Source organism: Oncorhynchus kisutch, linkage group LG19 (assembly GCF_002021735.2).
Source record: "Oncorhynchus kisutch isolate 150728-3 linkage group LG19, Okis_V2, whole genome shotgun sequence".
NCBI lineage: Eukaryota > Metazoa > Chordata > Actinopteri > Salmoniformes > Salmonidae > Oncorhynchus > Oncorhynchus kisutch.
The window spans coordinates 46,465,144-46,485,448 of NC_034192.2; the positions used below are offsets into that span (position 1 = coordinate 46,465,144).

The 20,305-nt window shown below is 44.4% G+C and overlaps 1 protein-coding gene across 6 annotated transcripts in view; it reads right to left on the minus strand.

Annotated features, from left to right (window-relative positions):
• Window positions 1-20,305, minus strand: part of diaph2 (diaphanous-related formin 2) — a 717,979-nt gene that overhangs the window by 642,250 nt on the left and 55,424 nt on the right. For 5 of the 6 annotated variants that reach the window (XM_031797925.1, XM_031797929.1, XM_031797928.1 and 2 more), the window contains exons 4-5: window positions 18,197-18,301; window positions 11,796-11,816 (exon numbers count right to left, since the gene is read on the minus strand). In XM_031797925.1, coding sequence (XP_031653785.1) covers window positions 11,796-11,816; window positions 18,197-18,301 — 126 coding nt within the window. The remainder of the gene's footprint in view (window positions 1-11,795; window positions 11,817-18,196; window positions 18,302-20,305) is intronic. The other variant, XM_031797927.1, reaches the window with a different exon arrangement.

Sequence of the window (20,305 nt, forward strand, 5' to 3'; positions counted from 1 at the left end):
CTGGACTTTACAGCATTCCCAAAAAGCCTGTATTATTGAGTAGTTGTTCGTTTTACACCTGAGACATGACTCTGCCGTTGTGCTGTAGGATTTTTTTATTTTGTATCTTATATTATACTGGATTAAGTGTACATTTTTGTTAACTGTAATTTAATTTCAAGAGATATTCAATGTCTGCTTTTCTTTTTACCCATCCACCAATAGGTGCCCCTCTTTGCGAGGCATTGATAAACCTCCATGGTCTTTGTGGTTGAATCTGTGTTTGAAATCCACTGCTCGACTGAGTGACCTTACAGATAATTGTATGTGTGGGGCACAGAAATGAGGTAGTCATTCAAAAATCATGTTAAACTCTATTATTGCACATAATGTGAGTCCAAGCAACTTATGTACCTGTTAAGAAATGTTTTACTCCTTATTTAGGCTTGCCATAACAAAGGGGTTGAATACTTATTGACTAAATATATCTCAGCTTTCAATTTGTAATGAATTTGTACAAATCTATAAATCCACTTTGACATCATTGGGTATTGTGTGTAGGCCAGTGACAAAAAAAACTACATTTATTCAATTTTAAATTCAGACAAACACAACAAAATGTGGAATAAGTCAAGGGGTGTTAATACTTTCTGAAGGCACTGTACCTACTGAATACTTATCATTCAGATATTCATGTGATACAGAGCCAATAGTGTACCCTTGTGTGCCGCACAGCTTTCAAGCCTATACACCACTGATTAGAAAAGCTAAACAAAAGTAGAGAATCACCTCCCAAAAGTCTATCCGAGCGGCAGACAGTTAAGGCCAAAGCATACAAAAAAGAAGAAGAGGATAGGTGGCAGAACACCTAGGTAATTCACTGGATATACAAGTCTGTGGTAATCATTAATACATATAATTACCCCGAACAAAGAGAGTAGTGTGGTAAGAGAAACCCCATGAATTATATTAAATGCGAATACAGGGAGGAAATCAACCTAATTTTCTCTCTCTCTCTCCCTCTCAAATTCATCCTTTTCAATTTTGATACAAGTATGCTTTTTTTCTCTCACACAACATAGGTAATGTTCCCTTGCTTTCATGTTCTAGTCTTTTATCATGATTTGACAGAACACAACATCTCAATTCACCTGTGAGAGCATAGCACGCCTATCCCTACTCAGACACTCAGCAGCGAAGGTAGAGGTCATATTGACTAGACTTTACCACAACTATCTTCATTACAACTACCCATCAACATGATGTGTAACCTGCGCTGCTTAGCCCAGATTTTCTTTCAGGCTTTTGCCATATTGTGTATTTTTGGTCGAGTATACAAATACGGCAAACAGTTTCAGTCATTCACTAACTTTGCTCTTATTCCTGGAAATCAGGCTCCCTTGAGAGGTACTTCTGTTTAAAGTGGGAGGTATCTGAATACCAAAAGAGATGCATTAGCATAGAATTGACAGTTTGGGGAATAGGAGGAAATAGAATCAAGTTTGACTGCAGCGGCAGACAATGGCAGATAGTGGCACGCTATTCCACAGAGAACGCGACAACGATGGTAAAGAAGCCTCCCAACTAACAGTAATTGGTTTTAAAATAATAGAATTCATTAACATTATGGAGGCTTGTTCAGAAATGCAAACAGAGGGGGAAAACATTTCACTAGAGGCCTGGGCTGAACTGCTTAACTAAAACCATGGGGAGATGAAAGGAGCTATTCTAATGACAAATTTAGAACCCTCTTAAGTTAGTTTCTATCAGAAGCTTTCGAGATGTTGCCGAGCAGATTAGCATCAAGAGATCTTTTATTTGTTGTACTTACTACATTTATTTAAAAAAAATGTTTTTAAAGTAGTTTCTTGGAGAAATGCATTCCTATCCCTGACACTGAGCTCGTAAAGGACTTACAAACAGCACAATACAGCATGGTTGGCAGGTGAGGGGTTAGAGCTGAGAAAAGTCTGAGAGGGGCAGACTCAAAGCACATTGCATAAGAAAGTTCATTAGGTACCAATGCTTCGATGAGTCCACAGATCTACATTGTCATTGGCGCTATGTACCAAACTGCCTTCTCTTGCATTGCAGAATCTCTTTCATTCCAGTTCAACACCCGCAGGTCTGAAGTCAGCCAAACATTCTGGCAAATAGGCTTCTACTAGCCTTAGAAAAAACAATAATCTCCAAAAGACCACTCAGGACAGAGACACAAACATCTCTCACTGTGATTAGATGTCCGTTCACCTGCTGAGTCTATATCCCATCAAGGACATGGTCATTCAGGAAACACTGTACACCTACCGTCAAATAACCCTCTGGGCGATATTCACTAATTGCTTCCCATTAAAAAAAAACGGCTTTTTATGTTTTTTTACACCAACTATTCTGTCAAGCATTGACCAAGTCCGAGAGAAACAATTAGGCAATTTTTGTGTGTTTCCAAACAGTTTTTTTAACTTATATTCCATTTGGCACACACACCTGAAGAAAACAGGACTGCCATATGGCCTTGTTTAAAAAATTTATGTGGCGTGCACCTGAGCCGAAGGGGCTAGGGCGGTTGAGGCGGCGGGGGGGGGGGGCTTGTTGATGTCGTATGTCTCTCCTCTTCCACGTCTGAGGAGAGACACACGACGACTGTGGAGAGACACACGACGTCTGAGGAGAGACACACGACGTCTGAGGAGAGACACACGACGTCTGAGGAGAGACACACGACGTCTGAGGAGAGACACACGACGTCTGAGGAGAGACACACGACGTCTGAGGAGAGACACACGACGTCTGAGGAGAGACACACGACGTCTGAGGAGAGACACACGACGTCTGAGGAGAGACACACGACGTCTGAGGAGAGACACACGACGTCTGAGGAGAGACACACGACGTCTGAGGAGAGACACATCAACAAGCCGCTGTCAGGCTATGCCAGCTTTACCTACCCACCTACTGAACGATTCTACTACTCACTAAATCAGTCCTGTATCAGGAGCCTCAAAACCCAAACACAGACAGTTGAATGGAGGGATGGATAGATAGAGAAATGAGTGTTTGAGTAATGCAGCTTGGTGACACAAACAATCCCCTACCTACCACACGCCTCCAATACACTGTGTGGCTTGGTATCAGTCCTGTTTCAGTTACCTCAATACCCAAACACTGAGTGGAATGGATAGAGACAGATAGAGGTGACAGTTTGAGTGGTGCAGCTATGTGCCCAGGACAACATACCTGTGCCCAAACACATGTACACAATGGAATTGATAGATGGTTGGTGATAGAGAGATGAGAATTTGAGTTGTGCAACTATGGGACCAGTGATGAGTGTTTCTTCTTAATTCATTACACCGATGCACAGATAAATTATTCAGTTCTGATTACATAAATGTCTGGTCAATATGTGGGGCCTTGTCAATAACAGGTGAGGTTGTGCTGCCTTGAGCTTACTCACTGTCGTGCCATTGTGTCTAAGTCTTAACAGTAAAAGCAGAGAATATCACATCTGTATGCAATGTCAGAGGCCATCTTGGTTGTGGAGCTGGTTGTAATGTTTTTAGATTTTAGATTTTTTTCCAACTGCAAAGTGATGCTGAAAGTATGGATTGGTTGAAGACGGATCCATTTGAATGCTTTGAGATGTTTCAAACTTATTCTCCTGTTTAAAGATCAGACTACTGCTTACAAAAGGCATTAGAGGAGCCAGACATGGTGTGTATGTGTGTGGAGGCTGCTAGGTAGAAAGAAACCTATTAGGTCAATTCCATAGCAACACTATATTTTTCCCTTCTCCTTCCCTTTTGCACCAATGTGCATGGAGCGTTCAACAGACTTCTACTGCCATCTTGTTGCAGTCTCCGGCCCTGCACCCCAGAGACAGACAAAGCGGTTGATGCTGCTGCTGCAATCTGACCAACATCACCGTCAAAACCCTAATGTGAATAAATGCCTACAGACAGTGTTTATAGCAATGGGGCGCAATACAGACAATCTGTGTCATAAATATCTCTAGGGACAAAACAGTGTCCTGTTTGTTCTTGGTAAGCACACCTCAAAGTTATGCGGAAGGGTGGACCCTCAGCTCTCCAGGCTCTCTCTTAGGCTCTCTCTCTCTCTCTCTCTCTAGGCGGACGACACAAAGGGTGAAGTCGTAAAACTTGAAAGCTGCCATTTTAACCTGGCGATCCATCTCTCTCGGGCACCCTTAAAGTGGAAAACTGCAAAGGCAGACAATAATATAACGGCGAGTCCCAGCCTTGATCATATCACCGATCATTACAGCCAGGCAACCGAGAAACCGTCTGGGAATCAGTGCTGTTGATGAGGCGATTACTTACTTCCTGTGCAGCCGAGTATGACAGCAGTTGAGTGTGTTGGAAGAGACTGAAAGGGAGAAGGCACACCTTGTTAGATATGGGATTTGTGATTTGCTGAGTGGGCTAATTGACTGCGGCATGGGCAAATAAGGGGGGCTCCCCAAAGAGTTGGGTGGGCTTACTAGAGGGTGATTATGGTATATCAGTTTAGCCCAGAAATGATCCAATATCCTTATGACTTATGAACCGATGCCTCTGGGTCAGTGAGCGAGACAAACAATGACAGAGATGCTCTGGGCTGATGGAAAGTAACTACTCCAGGTGGAAAGTAACTACTCCAGGTGGAAAGTAACTACTCCAGGTGGAAAGTATCCACCTCCTCCTCCAGGAAACTGGCCAGTGGTGAAATCAACAGATGTTTTGAACCTGTGCCCAGTGCACGCGCACACACACACACACACACTCCCATGACCGCTGCCCGCGGTCGAAGGCAAAGCCACATATGCTCCGCCATACTGGAGTCGTACTGCGTTTGGCATGGGCATCAGAGAATCACAGGAGGGGATGGAGTCAAACAAGGTTAGGGAAAGGACTACTCATAGTCATCACACACTGACACACAGACTGGCGCACACACACACACACAAACACACACAGAGTCAGGCAACTTGATAGACCGAAAGAGACATCTCTAACAATCACCCACCGCATTTAGAAAAAAAACACCCCCGTAACCCAAAACAAATAACTCTGTAAATATAAACATATGCAGCGGGGGAGGGAAGGAACCAATCCTTTCAAGAACAAATAAAGAAATTCAAGGCATCGACTGAATCGAGCCTGTCTACGCGACCATTAAAAGCGAAGGGACACACTGAATTTCACAGCTGCGTGAACAGTTAAAGCAGATGCGGCCGGGGATGCGGTGGTGGAATCGCATAGAGGCGGGTTGTAAAAATATGTCATAAAGTTTATGGAGCCTAATGCAGCCTGCAGGAGCACCCTGTGGAGCTGGTGGTGCCGTGGAGTGTGTTAGAAAGAGCCGTGGGGGGAGATGAGCCACTGAGCGCATAGGCAGTGCTCACCCAGCCCCATTACTGACAGCCCCAATATCACACACACACACACACACACACAGAGAGACAGAGGAACACTGACGCACAGAGGAAGACGCACAGGCAAGCAGACACACATGCACATACAGAGGAAGACACACAAGCAAGCAGACACACAAACAGACCCCCCCCCAGCTCTTTCTCTCCATCACACTCTCTCTTCCTCCCTCTCCTCCTTAATACCCAAATCTGGGAGGATGTGTTCCAGTCATGATGGAGCTGCAGGGCAAATGACAGTGCTACTTACACACAGGACATCAAAACACACACACACACAAACATTGGTAGTGTTGCAGTCACTGTGCTTCCAATATCAGCACACTATGTCCATTTCAGACACCCTTTTATGATCCCTTCAAAATAAAGACATCCACTCTCCACCTTTAAAAAGAGATGTATGTAGTATAATCCAATGGAGAGGAGAGGAGGAGGGAAAATATAATCACGTTTGAAAGAGAAGACAAAAGAAAGGAGGGACTTGTTTTCATTTCCTCCACAGTGGTAGTTGAAGAGTGTTGACTCCCACGAGTTACGCTGCTACAGCTCAAAATCATGTTCTATATGTGTTGCACTTTACCTTCTCCCACAGTTACACACATCACATGGCAAAGGTGGGTGTTTGAAGACAGGAGCATTTCAGGTGAATCTAGCGAAAGGTTAGCCAAACCTAGCATGGATAATAATCTAGGAGAAACGCTGCCAAGAAGTTGCATACAATACTATAGTAATACTGTAGTAGTTCGTAATATACAACAGTAGAATACATAGGAAGTAAATACGGGTATTGAATTGTTTGGGTTTTGTTCAGTTGAAACATCCAACTTCGAATGACAGAACAGCTACAAAGCCATGTAGACAAGAGAGGTAGTTAATAGCATGTCTCGTCAAGAGGCAGAATGCCAACTCCTGCACAATGCTGCTTAATTCGATTCATGAGCACCTATATTTAAATCCCTTTGCTTTTGCGAAGCCAATATGCTGCTCACAGAATTCTAACAGACTCAACAGACGTATAATAATCCCTAAATTGTCTCCAAGTCTCTGAATTGTCTAAAGAATTAATCAAATCAGATACACTTGACATTTCTGAATTAGAGTTGGACTGAAAGGCATTACAATTGTATGCAAAAAGGTGTCGGCACACCAAGTTACTATGTTGAAGTATTAATAAAAGGGCTCGGGGGATGAGCGAAGGGACAAATGAAAATGAATATTGTTTTACTGTCAATCAGTGCTGAGCCCTGGGAAACTTGAATACAACTGATGGCCTAGCACACAACACAAACAACACCACTGATCTAAAGACTCAATATAGGCTTAATGTGCTGCATTGGTGATGTCAGTCACACTTATAGCATGGAATCATAGGCTTCTAGACAGTACAATATGGCTTGAAGACAATACAACAGATGTGATCTTAGTAATGAGTGAAAAGAGAGGTAGCAGGTCTTGATCCCATGAGAGCAGCCTCTGACTCCTTGTGACTAGATATTATTAGGAAATGATATCGCACCAACAGGTAAATATAAAAGGTCTGGGTAATATACCTCCAATGTAATCAACTAAACTCATCTCGAAGACATCAACGTGTTTGAGTGATGGTAAAAGCAATGGTTTGATACTGTCCAAAATCTACAAACTTACCAAGAAAAAGCAGTGAAGGATGGTTTGGCACTCCAGAAATCACTTGAATTCTCTTTTTAGTCAACTTTAAATGTCATCTAAACAAAGTCGCCGCCACGCCACTGTCTCTCAAATACACATCACATTTAAAAAGCCTTTTCAGAGCACTTTTCGTTGATCTAAATGTTAAACTGGAGTCCATACTTGTTGTGTTGTGTGCATGCGGGGACATTCTCCTTTGATTCAGTTTTTCATTGACAGTCTTTCAAAGCACCAAGGACATGTGCCCCATCAAATCTGCTTGAGTCCAAACAGTTTAATAGCCTATCTGAAACAAAAATAAGTATTTTCAGATGTATAAGGCTTGGAATAAAGAGGGGATGAGAATGTGTAGCCTTGGTTTAATTCAGATTCAATTTTGACACAAGGCCTTCCAAAAACTATTGGCGCTGGTAGCAAGGAAGGGCAGCAAGTGAAAGAGACAGCAGCAGTGGATGCTCTCTCTCCCCCCCCCTCCCCATGAGGCTTTAAACAGCAGCCACAATGAGCAAAAGTGCATTAGGTGAAGAAAAGCCTTGGAGTGCGTGCGGCGCTTAATACGACATTGACCAATGAAACGAGTGGAACAGACAACACATATGCCAAGGTTATTAATTTGCCTGGGAATACAGCCTTCCTCTGCAATACACAGAAACAAAGAGGCGTAATCGGGAGAGAAAAATTAAATCATCTCGGCTTAAATGAGAATTGTTCTAAGTGCCTATCCTCAACATTGGAACAAAAGATGCTGGAGAGCGTCGGCAATGAAATGTTGGGCCTTCTCTATGTTCCATGGTAACTACCTCAACGTTTCTGTGAGGTCTCAATAAACAGATACCGTGAGTCCTCAACTAGAGGAAAATTCATCTAATACCATTTAATTTAAATGTTAAAGGATTCAAGTTCATAGAAGAATAGTCATCTGTCACAATGTAAAATACACTCAGACAATGCTAGATGTTCTCACCTCAAACTTCAAATAAGTGGATCATTGTTTCTGCAACAGCTTTAAATATGCTGTTTGGAATATTTAGAATGTTCTGTTCTTCCTACATTCTTTGAATGTCCTTCTCCTCCTTGTGAAGACTGTAGAGGCTCTACTTTGGGGGGGAAACTAACTACTCCCTCCAATCACTTCAAAGCTCTATTCTGTCACTTAACTGTTGTAGTGCTCCTTGGGGAGGCCTTGTCAGCTGATACATACAGCGCATTTCACACCACAAAAAGAGGTCATTCTTAAAAATCTGTCTCTACTATTTTATACAAGTGACGAGGTTAGGCTAGCATCCCAGGGGTGAGCCAGATCTAATTAATTTTTTAAACAACAACCTTTGTCCACTATTCTGGCACACATGATTCTCTGAAATGGAGTCAGATATCACCAATCCAGACTCCTCCAGTCCCCAAGGTCTGAGGTGTTTCACTCCCCCTCAACATCTCTCCCCCACTCTCACCCCTTGACATATTGTAGGCTGGCCAGTACGTTACCATGGAAACAGGCTATGTCTCAGGGACGGCCAGTCATGTGGTCAGATCAGCCCATACAGGTCAGGGCGGGTAACCCCTTAAAACCTCTCTCTATAGTAACAGCAGCCCTGCCCCTCCCTGGGTGTAACTGGTGGTTTATTGAAGTATCGAGGCAGCTCGCACTAACGCACCACAGGACCCATGACACACTGTTGTTCCAAATGTGGCAGTTGAGTGGTGACGTAAATCACCCTTGTTTTAAAAGGAGAACTATAACCAGCCTATCTGCATTTCTGGTTTGTTTGCAGGCATCTTGGCAGTCAGCTACTTTTTGGTCCTCATCTTCCCCCACTAGCTTGTTCAACAAGGCTGATGACACAGACTCAGCAGCGGCGGCGGTGAATGTGGACATGCTGGCCAGACTGAACTGGAGGCAATTCACACTGCGATATAAATCTTGATTTTTTTCTCTAAATAAACTGTGTTGTACAATTAAAGGTCAAATACACAGCATGTAAAACAGTAAGGAATAATCCAATTAATTCAGAGCTTGGTAAATTATACCTAGGCTGAACATGCCTTCCACAACCATAAGACCCACTAATAAAAATAGCTGAACGTGCTTCTTTTGTTGCAATAATCACTGATCTGGCTTTCAGGTCTGTATATAAATGCCCTTTTTGTAACAAATTTACCCAGAACCATGCACAATGCACATTCACTAAGAATATAGCAGACAATATAGAAAATGAACACAGGTCTCATAATCAATATCCCAAGCACACATACTACTGGGTAGCAAGCTAATATTTATGTTTCAAGTCTAGCCAACTTGGATCTAGGTATAATTTCACAAGCTCTGAATTCAGCGAACAAGGAAAAACAGTTTAATTTATTATGAAAACAACCTTCTGTCCGTCTCCAACTATTTGAACAGCATGCTAGCCTGTCCACTTTGCTCAGGTGTTGAAATTAAGGGGCCTACCATATTTCTCAGAATGAGAACGAGTTGCCAATTCCTTATATAAATAGTTTTATGCTTATAAAACACAGACTAAACAACTAGTATAACAATCTTTATTTGACTAAAATGCTGCTAGCGATAAGTGGTACCGTAATGCGGGCGCGACAAGCATTACATTTCCATAATGAATGTTCATTGGTACATCCATTATAGTAATGTCTGCTCGAAGTTTGCGGAGTTGAAACATAAACAGGGTATGGTTGGAAAGGTTCACTTCTCCTCTGTTACAGTATAATAATCTCTCTCTTGGTTGGGCCCAAGAAACATGAGCATTTCGTCATTATACAGTATACAGATCTCTGGTGTAAACGGGAAGGCGCACAGCACAGAAGGAGCACATGAGTGGAGACCAAAAACACGAGAACAAAGGTACATAAACGCTCATAAATATAAAAAAATTAAACCTTGATTTTGCAACACAGGCATTTGGAATGTCTCAAAAAAATAGTTTTTAATTAATTCAAATTATTTTGATTTACCGCCCAGCTCTACTTCAGTTCCCCCACCACAACGACTGCACAGCTCAAGTAAAGCTCCCTCGGAAGCCCTGCGCTGACAGCATGAACATTTTGAGTCCGCCAGGCAGAGCGGAAGCTAACCGTAGTCACGCCGGGCTAACTGACTTATACGTCTCACTTGACTGGTACTTTAGGTTCTGAGTGGAGCTTTTAGACTGACAGCTTCCTCAGTGTTAGCTTTTTGTTAGCCCGATACACGGGTACGGAGGTGTGATTCTGACGGAGGGAGAGGTTAGAGAGGACGCAAAATGTTACTAGCACACTGATTTTGGAGAAGCTTCCTTGGCAAACATTCAGACGGTTCCAAACTTCAAAGTAGACCTCTGCTCTCGGATCAACAGTTCTGATACACCTCTGAACCCTGTTCCTGCTGATCAAGACGAAACATCTTCGTTCATAACGTCGTCTGTAGAAATCTACTTACTCAGCAGAAATAACCCAGCGCAAAATAACAGTTTGGCAAAGAAACGACACACAAAACATCTGTCTGTAGAGCGAGTCAAACAGTGGAAAGGTTTGTCTGGGCCCATCAGTAGGGCACAGACCAGGACTTTGTCCCAAATGGCACCCTACTCACTAGGTAGTGCACTACTTTTAACCTGGTGAAAAGCAGTACATCATATAGGGAATAGGGTGCCACTAGGTCACAGCGTACTGGCTGGTTTACCTTGTCCTCGTTCCCTCTAAGCCTGTAGGCCTCCTTAATCCTGAAGGCAATAAAACACCATTCAAGGTGACAATTCACGCTAGCAAAAAGCAATAAGAGGGCTTTTTTCCCCAAAAGCTTTACCCAAAAAAACAGGCTTGCCTCCTCACAACAGGCAATAGGGCTCCACTTTGTGATAAATTGCCAGAGCAGATCTGCAATTACCGTATTACAGTGGCAGAGAAATGAGGAAGCGTCACCAGCCCCTTGGACAGTGTATATTTATACAGATTATTGGGGTTGGGTTAGTGGTGGCTAGTGAGGGAGTGACAGCAACAACAGCTACATTTCTGAGACAGGGGTTACATCCCTTAATGTTGTGAGATTGAGACAAGGGGTTTTCAAATGTATTGTGGTGAATACCCGGCCACTAAATTAAACCAGCTTCAGATTTCTGGAAGGTTGAGGAAAAATGCACTTAATATATTTTCCACTCTTCAATCAGTGCGTGTGTGTGTGTGTGTGTGTATCTGTAGTGCAATCTAATTAAGTGATGCATTCTCTCAGTGTGCCGTCTCAAAGAAAAAAAATTAACACAATGAAAGCCATTTAGATGCAAAACGTTCCAATAAACAGATTAGATTGCAGATTATCATTATTTGCCTAAAAACTATTGCTCATCGCTGGTATTACAATATTTAAATGCTAATACGGGTTAGTATACAATCCATTTCAAAAAGAGAAACGGCTTAGACCAACAAAAGGGCTCCCTTTGCAAGGCTGTATAATTTAGAAATCCCTCATTGGAAAATCTTTTCAATTTACATGTAAGAATTGCATAAACAATTTATAGCCTTTCCAAATCACAGTCTATTAGCAATATCAATGCTGATTTTTTTGTTATTAAAGCCATAAAAATGATGACCTTGAGCATTCAGGGACAAACTGCCTAGAATCTTTTGAAAGGGGAATGGAGAAGAGAGGGGAAGGGGGCAGGGAGGAGATGGAGAAAGGCACGAGAGGAACACGACTCACTATGGGTAATAATATAAAGGGTGTACTTACCGTGACTTTGCTCCCGGTGATCTGCATGCAGCAGTCAGCGAAGAGGAGTTAACATGCAAAAAGACAACGGCACAATCATTAGTAGGCCAAGAATTACCTGTCAACTGTAAGAGGTACCAACCTTATTCTGACATAACATAGGCTACACACACTACTAAACTCTCCTAGCTGTACCAAAAGATCATGTAAGACAGTGTCTGTTCGTTTGGCAACCAATATGGAGTGTCTAGTTCACTTGACCTCTCGTGACTCGGCCCCTATGCAGTGTTAGCGTTGATAGGGAAACGCCCTAATTGTCTTTGCGCTTGATCGATTTAGCACAGAATTAACCTCTACAACGACAGTTTGTCCATGGCTAACAAGGTTTCCAAAGCCAAAACCAATCAGCTGCCATCTGCGCTTGACTTCAGGTGTCAGACTGAGCGACTCCTCGTAGCACCTTGGAGCCCATGTAGTCAGCATGATTTCTGGAGTTTAACCTTGTTATCTGTCAATAGTGGTGGGGAATTGGGAGCGTTTTTTCTATTACGGCGGCGGCGGCGCTGTGTCTCGCAGTGGGAGGGTGTCTGTTAGCCCAGTAAATGTATTCTAATCTGCAGCTGAACACACCTCTCTCTCGCCAGCCAGCTGCACTCTGAGAAGCACAGCGCAGTGCGCACTGATCACAGGAAGTTACAAAGTCACTGCACATCAAGTGAGGGAAAACAGTCACCATCTCTGCCTCTCTCACCAACTCTGCCTCTCTCGCTTTTCTGCTTTCCTTCACTCATTCCCTTTCTCTCTGCAGTCCTCACTCCCTCTCTGCAGTCCTCACTCCCTCTCTGCAGTCCTCACTCCAGTCCTCACTCCAGTCCTCACTCCAGTCCTCACTCCAGTCCTCACTCCAGTCCTCACTCCAGTCCTCACTCCAGTCCTCTCTTCCTCTCTGCAGTCCTCACTCCCTCTCTGCAGTCCTCACTCCAGTCCTCACTCCAGTCCTCACTCCAGTCCTCACTCCAGTCCTCACTCCAGTCCTCACTCCAGTCCTCACTCCAGTCCTCACTCCAGTCCTCACTCCAGTCCTCACTCCAGTCCTCACTCCAGTCCTCACTCCAGTCCTCACTCCAGTCCTCTCTTCCTCTCTGCAGTCTTCACTCCAGTCCTCTCTTCCTCTCTGCAGTCTTCACTCCAGTCCTCTCTTCCTCTCTGCAGGTCCTCTCTGCAGGTCCTCTCTTCCTCTCTGCAGGTCCTCTCTTCCTCTCTGCAGGTCCTCTCTTCCTCTCTGCAGGTCCTCTCTTCCTCTCTGCAGGTCCTCTCTTCCTCTCTGCAGGTCCTCTCTTCCTCTCTGCAGGTCCTCTCTTCCTCTCTGCAGGTCCTCTCTTCCTCTCTGCAGGTCCTCTCTTCCTCTCTGCAGGTCCTCTCTTCCTCTCTGCAGGTCCTCTCTTCCTCTCTGCAGGTCCTCTCTTCCTCTCTGCAGGTCCTCTCTTCCTCTCTGCAGGTCCTCTCTTCCTCTCTGCAGGTCCTCTCTTCCTCTCTGCAGGTCCTCTCTTCCTCTCTGCAGGTCCTCTCTTCCTCTCTGCAGGTCCTCTCTTCCTCTCTGCAGGTCCTCTCTTCCTCTCTGCAGGTCCTCTCTTCCTCTCTGCAGGTCCTCTCTTCCTCTCTGCAGGTCCTCTCTTCCTCTCTGCAGGTCCTCTCTTCCTCTCTGCAGGTCCTCTCTTCCTCTCTGCAGGTCCTCTCTTCCTCTCTGCAGGTCCTCTCTTCCTCTCTGCAGGTCCTCTCTTCATCTCTTATTCTTTATCTCCCTCTCTCATTATCAATCTCTCTCTCTGTCTTTCTCTCCCACTCTCCCATTTGACGCTCGGCTTCCCTCACCTCCATCAGCATTTATGACGGCAATAATGTCACTTTTAACTGTGTTGCCGCTTGATCATGTGCACTGTGCTTTTCACCATAAATCCACATTTCCCCAGTCGTCCTCTGATGAATCTAGCATGTCATTGTCTAACGTTGAGGGATTATGCTGTCGGGTTATTATTGGGAGATTTGGGACCTTGAATCACATAGAGGCAGGGACAACTGGGAACTACTGCTGTCTCCAGCGTTGTTTTAACATTGACAAGACTACACGGTGAGAACATTAAACATGTTTCTCTTCAGGCTTGCTGTTTTGGCAGCTTGACCAAAAAGAACAGACATTATCTAGAAGAAAAAAGCAAGTAGATGTGTCAGGGAGGAGCTTGAGGAGGAATAGCACTGAATGTTTACATCATTTCCTTGCGCAAGGTAACACCTCGTTCTCGATAAAACCGTGATAGAATTCCTGTCAGTTCTCAGAGGAAAAAACACAACCTGAAATTAGTTCTAATAATAATTGAATGCTTGGTTATTGTATGCTAACGGGGACCTCTAGCGCGCCATTATAGAACAACTCCCTAGTAAACAAACTTCTGAGGGAGATGTCATCTTATCAGGAGTGGTAGTATTTATTTATATTCTCCTCTTACTCTCATTACCATTAGCATCCTTTCTCATGGTGTAGGGAAAATACAGGATTTTATTATTCACCAGACCAGATAACAGTGTGACAGCAGAAGATGAAGGCCTTGATTCTCTGACGAACTGTCAGGCTTCACTGAGAGAACGGGGCGGCACAATGGTGATTGATTATTGGTCAAATCCCTTTAAAATACCAGGATGTTGATTTCACATTGTATTAGTACAAAGGCAGCAAAATGGCTACTCAAAACATTTGAACTAGTTTCCCCTCAAGACCCGACCAACACACTCATCCCCATCTCATCATGAAACACTGAACATGTTGAACTGGAACAGGGAAGTCATCTGCAAGGCGAAAGAGAAGTAAGCAAAGTTGATGTTTTTCCAGCACACTGGGAATAGAGGGGAAATGATTGCGTTAGCGTGAAAGGCATGCATATGTCAGAATGAAATCAAATTAAAATAAAGAGAGGGGAGAGAAAGAAAAGGCACTTCATGCTTCGTTAATGGTCAAGGACAGCCACACTTGCTGCAACAGCTGCACTTCATATTCAAATGACCAGGGTCAACGCCAATAGAAACATTATCCTTTAAAAAGACATGGTGTGCATACCAAATGGTGCCCTATTCCCAATGTAGTGCACTACTTTTGACCAGCGCCCTAATCTTAAGTAGTGCACTACATAGGGAATATGGTGCCATGTGGGACAGTCATCTTTGTTTTGTGTTGGGGGGTAATTTGAAAGGCTCCCACAGAGGCACCCTGGTAGTATATGGGAAGAGTTCCCCATCTTGCTCGGTGATAAAGTAGCGAGGCAGCAACGTATGAAAAATACAACTCTGGAGAGGAGCCATGTTGGGCGAGAACAAACAAACTAATAATCAACCCTGTAGTCCCATTAGCTAGCTAGTATTTTTAGCCTAATAGCTGCAGGGAAATATACTCCAGTATATCAACACGCTAATGGTCATACTGTTCATAGAAGACGGATAAAACTATATGTTGGATGACATATTGCATTAATAGATTTGGGGAAGAAATAATTGCAACATTATCCAGAACAATAAAGGATACTAGCTCTATGTACTGAGTCTCAAAATGGGTGTTTTTCAGGCAAGCAGAAAAAGCCACATGATGTTGGGGACACATTTGTCGCTCCACCAATATTTGCACTTTAAACCTTCATTCTCAATGCAATCCGGTCCACATACTGTGCTGCACCTGAAACTTAGAAGGGATAGACTGACTTACAACTTCACATAGATGGATTTGAGGTATTGCTGGGAGAGCTGATGGAATTCTCTATTGCCCTCTCAAATGAACCCTTTCTTCTCTATCTACATAACCCATAAGGAACAAGCTAAAATATATATGGTACACAGACAGCTCCCATTCTACTGATGCCATTCTACTTTATATATTTCTATGGCCTCTATTATAATATAAGGGGCAATGATCCAGTCTAGAACAGATAGACACACAGGAAAGAGGTGACTTGGTGTGTGATTGAGAGAGTCTACGTTATTAGTACATTTTCCTGCAAACGTAAAAGTCTGTTGGAAGCAAGCAATCGCGCATACAAAGAAGACCCTAAAAACTGCGATTCCATAGGACGGCGATCATCTTTGGAAGGGGAAGAGAACACCCAAAGATTGAATAAGGCACATCATATTATTAGCTGTGAAAACACTCCACCACAAGATCCCAAAAATTAACCCAAAATCTTGTAATGCAATGAAGATGTGGTCACAACATACCATGTCAATGTCAAATCTAGCACCACGCCCCATTTTCACTCCATCAATCAGAAAAACACCACCAAAAATCTGCCTTACTCAAGCACCATCCTTGGATGTGTAGTGCACTACTTTTGACCAGGGGCCATAGGGCCATTTGAAAAGTAGCCCAGCCTACCCTTCACCTACAGGAGTCTAATTCGCCAGTGTAATTCTATGTCTTCCTTATTTACAGAATCCAGTGGGATGGATTGGCTTTCCAGCAGGGTGAGGGGATTTGCTCTGCCGTGTTGAAGACAGGCACTTAGCACACATAAACTTATCTAAACTCATGTAAAACTGGTTCCCGGACCACTATTACCCTAGATTGGTGTGTGTCTCACTTTGTGTGTGTGTGTGTCTATATTCTATCCTGACATGGTTCTGACCGGCTCCCACCTACAGGGCCTATAGAATGTGAGGGGGTAGGGAGGGCCCTGAAATACAGTGCTCGTTCCTTTCACCCAGACAGAGGCGGCTGTTCATCTGAATAATATAGTAGTGCTCACAAAACATAATGGTCCCGGTAAAAAATTCAATCATCTCTGATCATCATCATTATTAACAAAGCCAGTTAATTACCATAACAATGAGAGAGGTAATAAATTATAATGTCAAAGGCCAGCGGAGTCGGAGTGATTTAGACGGGAGAAGAAATCACTTTTCCTTTTGTGTTGACGGGAGTCTATCCTCAGTAGGGGCCCTAAACTTCATAAAGAGAATAGGAGAATTCACCCTAAAACCCTGGGATTACCCTCAAACGCACTGGGTTTACTGCTCTTATTGGTTTTGAGTGATGAAAGTGTCATGTTTCAAGATTATGCCGCTTTGGGACAGCGATGCGTTCCAAATTCAAATGAAAACAGGATCCCTCCCCAATATTAAGCCACTGAGAGTTACGGTTGCTCTACATCAAAAGTGGTTTGATAAGCATGCGGGAAAAAAGGTTACAAATAAATAAAACGTAGGCGGCAATCAGAGATTGGGAGCTTGAGCAAGGAGAGAGACGGGCAGGTAGAGAGAGAGACGGGCAGGTAGAGAGAGAGACGGGCAGGTAGAGAGAGAGACGGGCAGGTAGAGAGAGAGACGGGCAGGTAGAGAGAGAGACGGGCAGGTAGAGAGAGAGACGGGCAGGTAGAGAGAGAGACGGGCAGGTAGAGAGAGAGACGGGCAGGTAGAGAGAGACGGGCAGGTAGAGAGAGACGGGCAGGTAGAGAGAGAGACGGGCAGGTAGAGAGAGAGAAGGGCAGGTAGAGAGAGAGAAGGGCAGGTAGAGAGAGACACGGAGTGAGAGAGTGATGGGCAGGTAGAGAGCTACACGGAGTGAGAGTGTGATGGGCAGGTAGAGAGCTACACGGAGTGAGAGAGTGATGGGCAGGTAGAGAGAGACACGGAGTGAGAGAGTGATGGGCAGGTAGAGAGAGAGACGGAGTGAGAGAGTGATGGGCAGGTAGAGAGAGAGACGGAGTGAGAGAGTGATGGGCAGGTAGAGAGAGAGACGGAGTGAGAGAGTGATGGGCAGGTAGAGAGAGAGACGGAGTGAGAGAGTGATGGGCAGGTAGAGAGAGAGACGGAGTGAGAGAGTGATGGGCAGGTAGAGAGAGAGACGGAGTGAGAGAGTGATGGGCAGGTAGAGAGAGAGACGGAGTGAGAGAGTGATGGGCAGGTAGAGAGAGAGACGGAGTGAGAGAGTGATGGGCAGGTAGAGAGAGAGACGGAGTGAGAGAGTGATGGGCAGGTAGAGAGAGAAACGGGCAGGTAGAGAGAGAGACGGGCAGGTAGAGAGAGACAGGCAGGTAGAGCGAGAGAGACGGAGTGAGAGTGATGGGCAGGTAGAGAGAGAGACTGAGTGAGAGAGTGATGGGCAGGTAGAGAGAGAGACGGAGTGAGAGAGTGATGGGCAGGTAGAGAGACGGAGTGAGAGAGTGATGGGCAGGTAGAGAGAGGGAGTGAGAGAGTGATGGGCAGATGGAGAGAGCGACAGAAAGGAAGCAGAGCAGGTTAATCTCATAATTCTGTAGCGTGTTGGTAGAATAGAGTATGTTATTTTTCATGCCCACTAACTACTACCACACTGGGTGAGAGTAGGTTAGAATGGTTACAATACAAATATAATGCAGAAAGCCCATTGGTTTACAACAAGGACTTACAGATTTGGCGGTGGCAGAGATGTACTGTACAACCATCTCTCTCTTGGTGCTCAGGTCCTTCCCACGCAGGGGGGCTTTACGCTCCTCATTCAGGTTCATGTCCTCCTGAGGAAACAAACAGAGAGTGAGGACAGATGAATACGACACATAATGGGAAGGTTATTTAAAATCCATTAAGACTCCAACTACATTGACTGAAGATGTTCTTAGTTGAACTGTCCTACCCAATCAGAACCCACAATCTAAGCTTGTTTAACTCCGATGTTTGTAAACAAAGTAAATTTAAACAAATATATCGCCTAAAAACATGGTTAAAACTATAATTGTGGGCCTCCTGAGTGGTGCAGCGGTCTAAGGCACTGCAGTGCTTGAGGCGTCACCACAGATCCTGGTTCGATCCCGGCCTGTGTCGCAGACCGGCCGCGACCGGGAGACCCATGACAACATGGCAACGTACAACTGGCCCAGCATTGTCCGGGTTAGGGGAGGGCTGGGCCGGCCGGGATGTTCTTGTCCCATTGTGTTCTAGCGACTACTGTGGTGGGCTGGGCACATGCACGCTGACACGTTCGCCAGTGGTAGGGTGTTTCCTCCGACACGTTGGCGCGGCTGGCTTCCGGGTTAAGCGAGCAGTGTGTCAAGAAGCAGTGCGGCTTAGCAGGATCATGTTTCGGAGGACACATGGCTCTCGACCTGCGCCTCTCCAGAGTCCGTGCGGGAGTTGCAGCGATGAGACAAGACTACCAATTGGATATCACGAAATTGGGGAGAAAAAGGGGTAAAAAGTTTTTTATTTTATTATATAACTATAATTGTGATATCATAGATGGTCAGTCCTTGCATCCAAATGAGAGTAGTTACAATTCCAGAGCTGTTTGCCAAAACAGGGGGGGAATGGGTTTTGTTATTGTTTTAACTGCTGATTGCTGCTTTAAAGGATGTCAACACTCTTCACTCAAATGGAAACATTCAATGATTCTCCCACTGTTTGTTGCTCTTAAAGATGCAGTCCTTAGGCACGAGGGGGTTTGTGGTATATGGCCAATATACCAAGGCTAAGGGCTGTTCTTATGCACGACGCAATGTATACAGGCCTTAGCCGTGGTATATTCGCCATATACCACAAACCCCTGAGGTGCCTTATTGCTTTTATAAACTGGTAACCAACGTAATTAGAGCAGTAAAAATACATGTTTTGTCATACATGGTCTGACATACCACTGCTGTCAGCCAATCAGCATTCAGGACTCGTACCATCCAGGGTTTAAAGAACAGGGGGGGGGGGGTCTAATCTAAATGCTGATTGGTTAAAACCGCATTCCAGCCGGTATCTACTCTACAAGTTGCTACCGGCTAAATCTATGATGTTAAAATGCCCATTTACTCTGTTCCATCTGACTGCGCAATCCACTGTCTCATCAGCCCAGCCAGGCAATTTATAAACGTCATCTCCACTATAAAAAGCATCTAGACATTACCTCATGTCTTTTAGTCTCTAAAAAGCAACAAGACATTATCTCACATTACTTTTAAACTAACATTTAGTTTTCAACAGTGGAGATATGTATAAACCTTGCGGTCTGGTCTCTCTGACATTTGCAACTTTGTTTCAATATTCAAATTCAATCTCCAGCTGTCACATAGTAATGAATGTGTCGGGAGTCGGGATGAGAGACAGACAGGCAGGCAGCTTTTCTCAGCCAGTTGACATCATGAATCAGCATAATTTTTATGGATATACAAAGAAATCTAAGTAGAAAATAGGTAAAAGGTTTGCAGTCTATCCAGCTTCAGTTTGAAGTGATTGTGTTGGCCAGTAATTCAGTCTCTAATCAGGACACTGCTGTTTGAGAGCTAGCCAAGCCTCTCTATAGGGTTCTGTCCTACAGTTGAGGGTACACAGCCCCCCCCCCTCTCTATAGGGTTCTGTAGCACAGTTGAGGGTACACAGTCCCCCCCCCCTCTCTATAGGGTTCTATCCTACAGTTGAGGGTACACAGTCCCCCTCTCTATAGGGTTCTGTCCTACAGTTGAGGGTACACAGTCCCCCCCCCTCTCTATAAGGTTCTGTCCTACAGTTGAGGGTACACAGTCCCCCCCCCTCTCTAT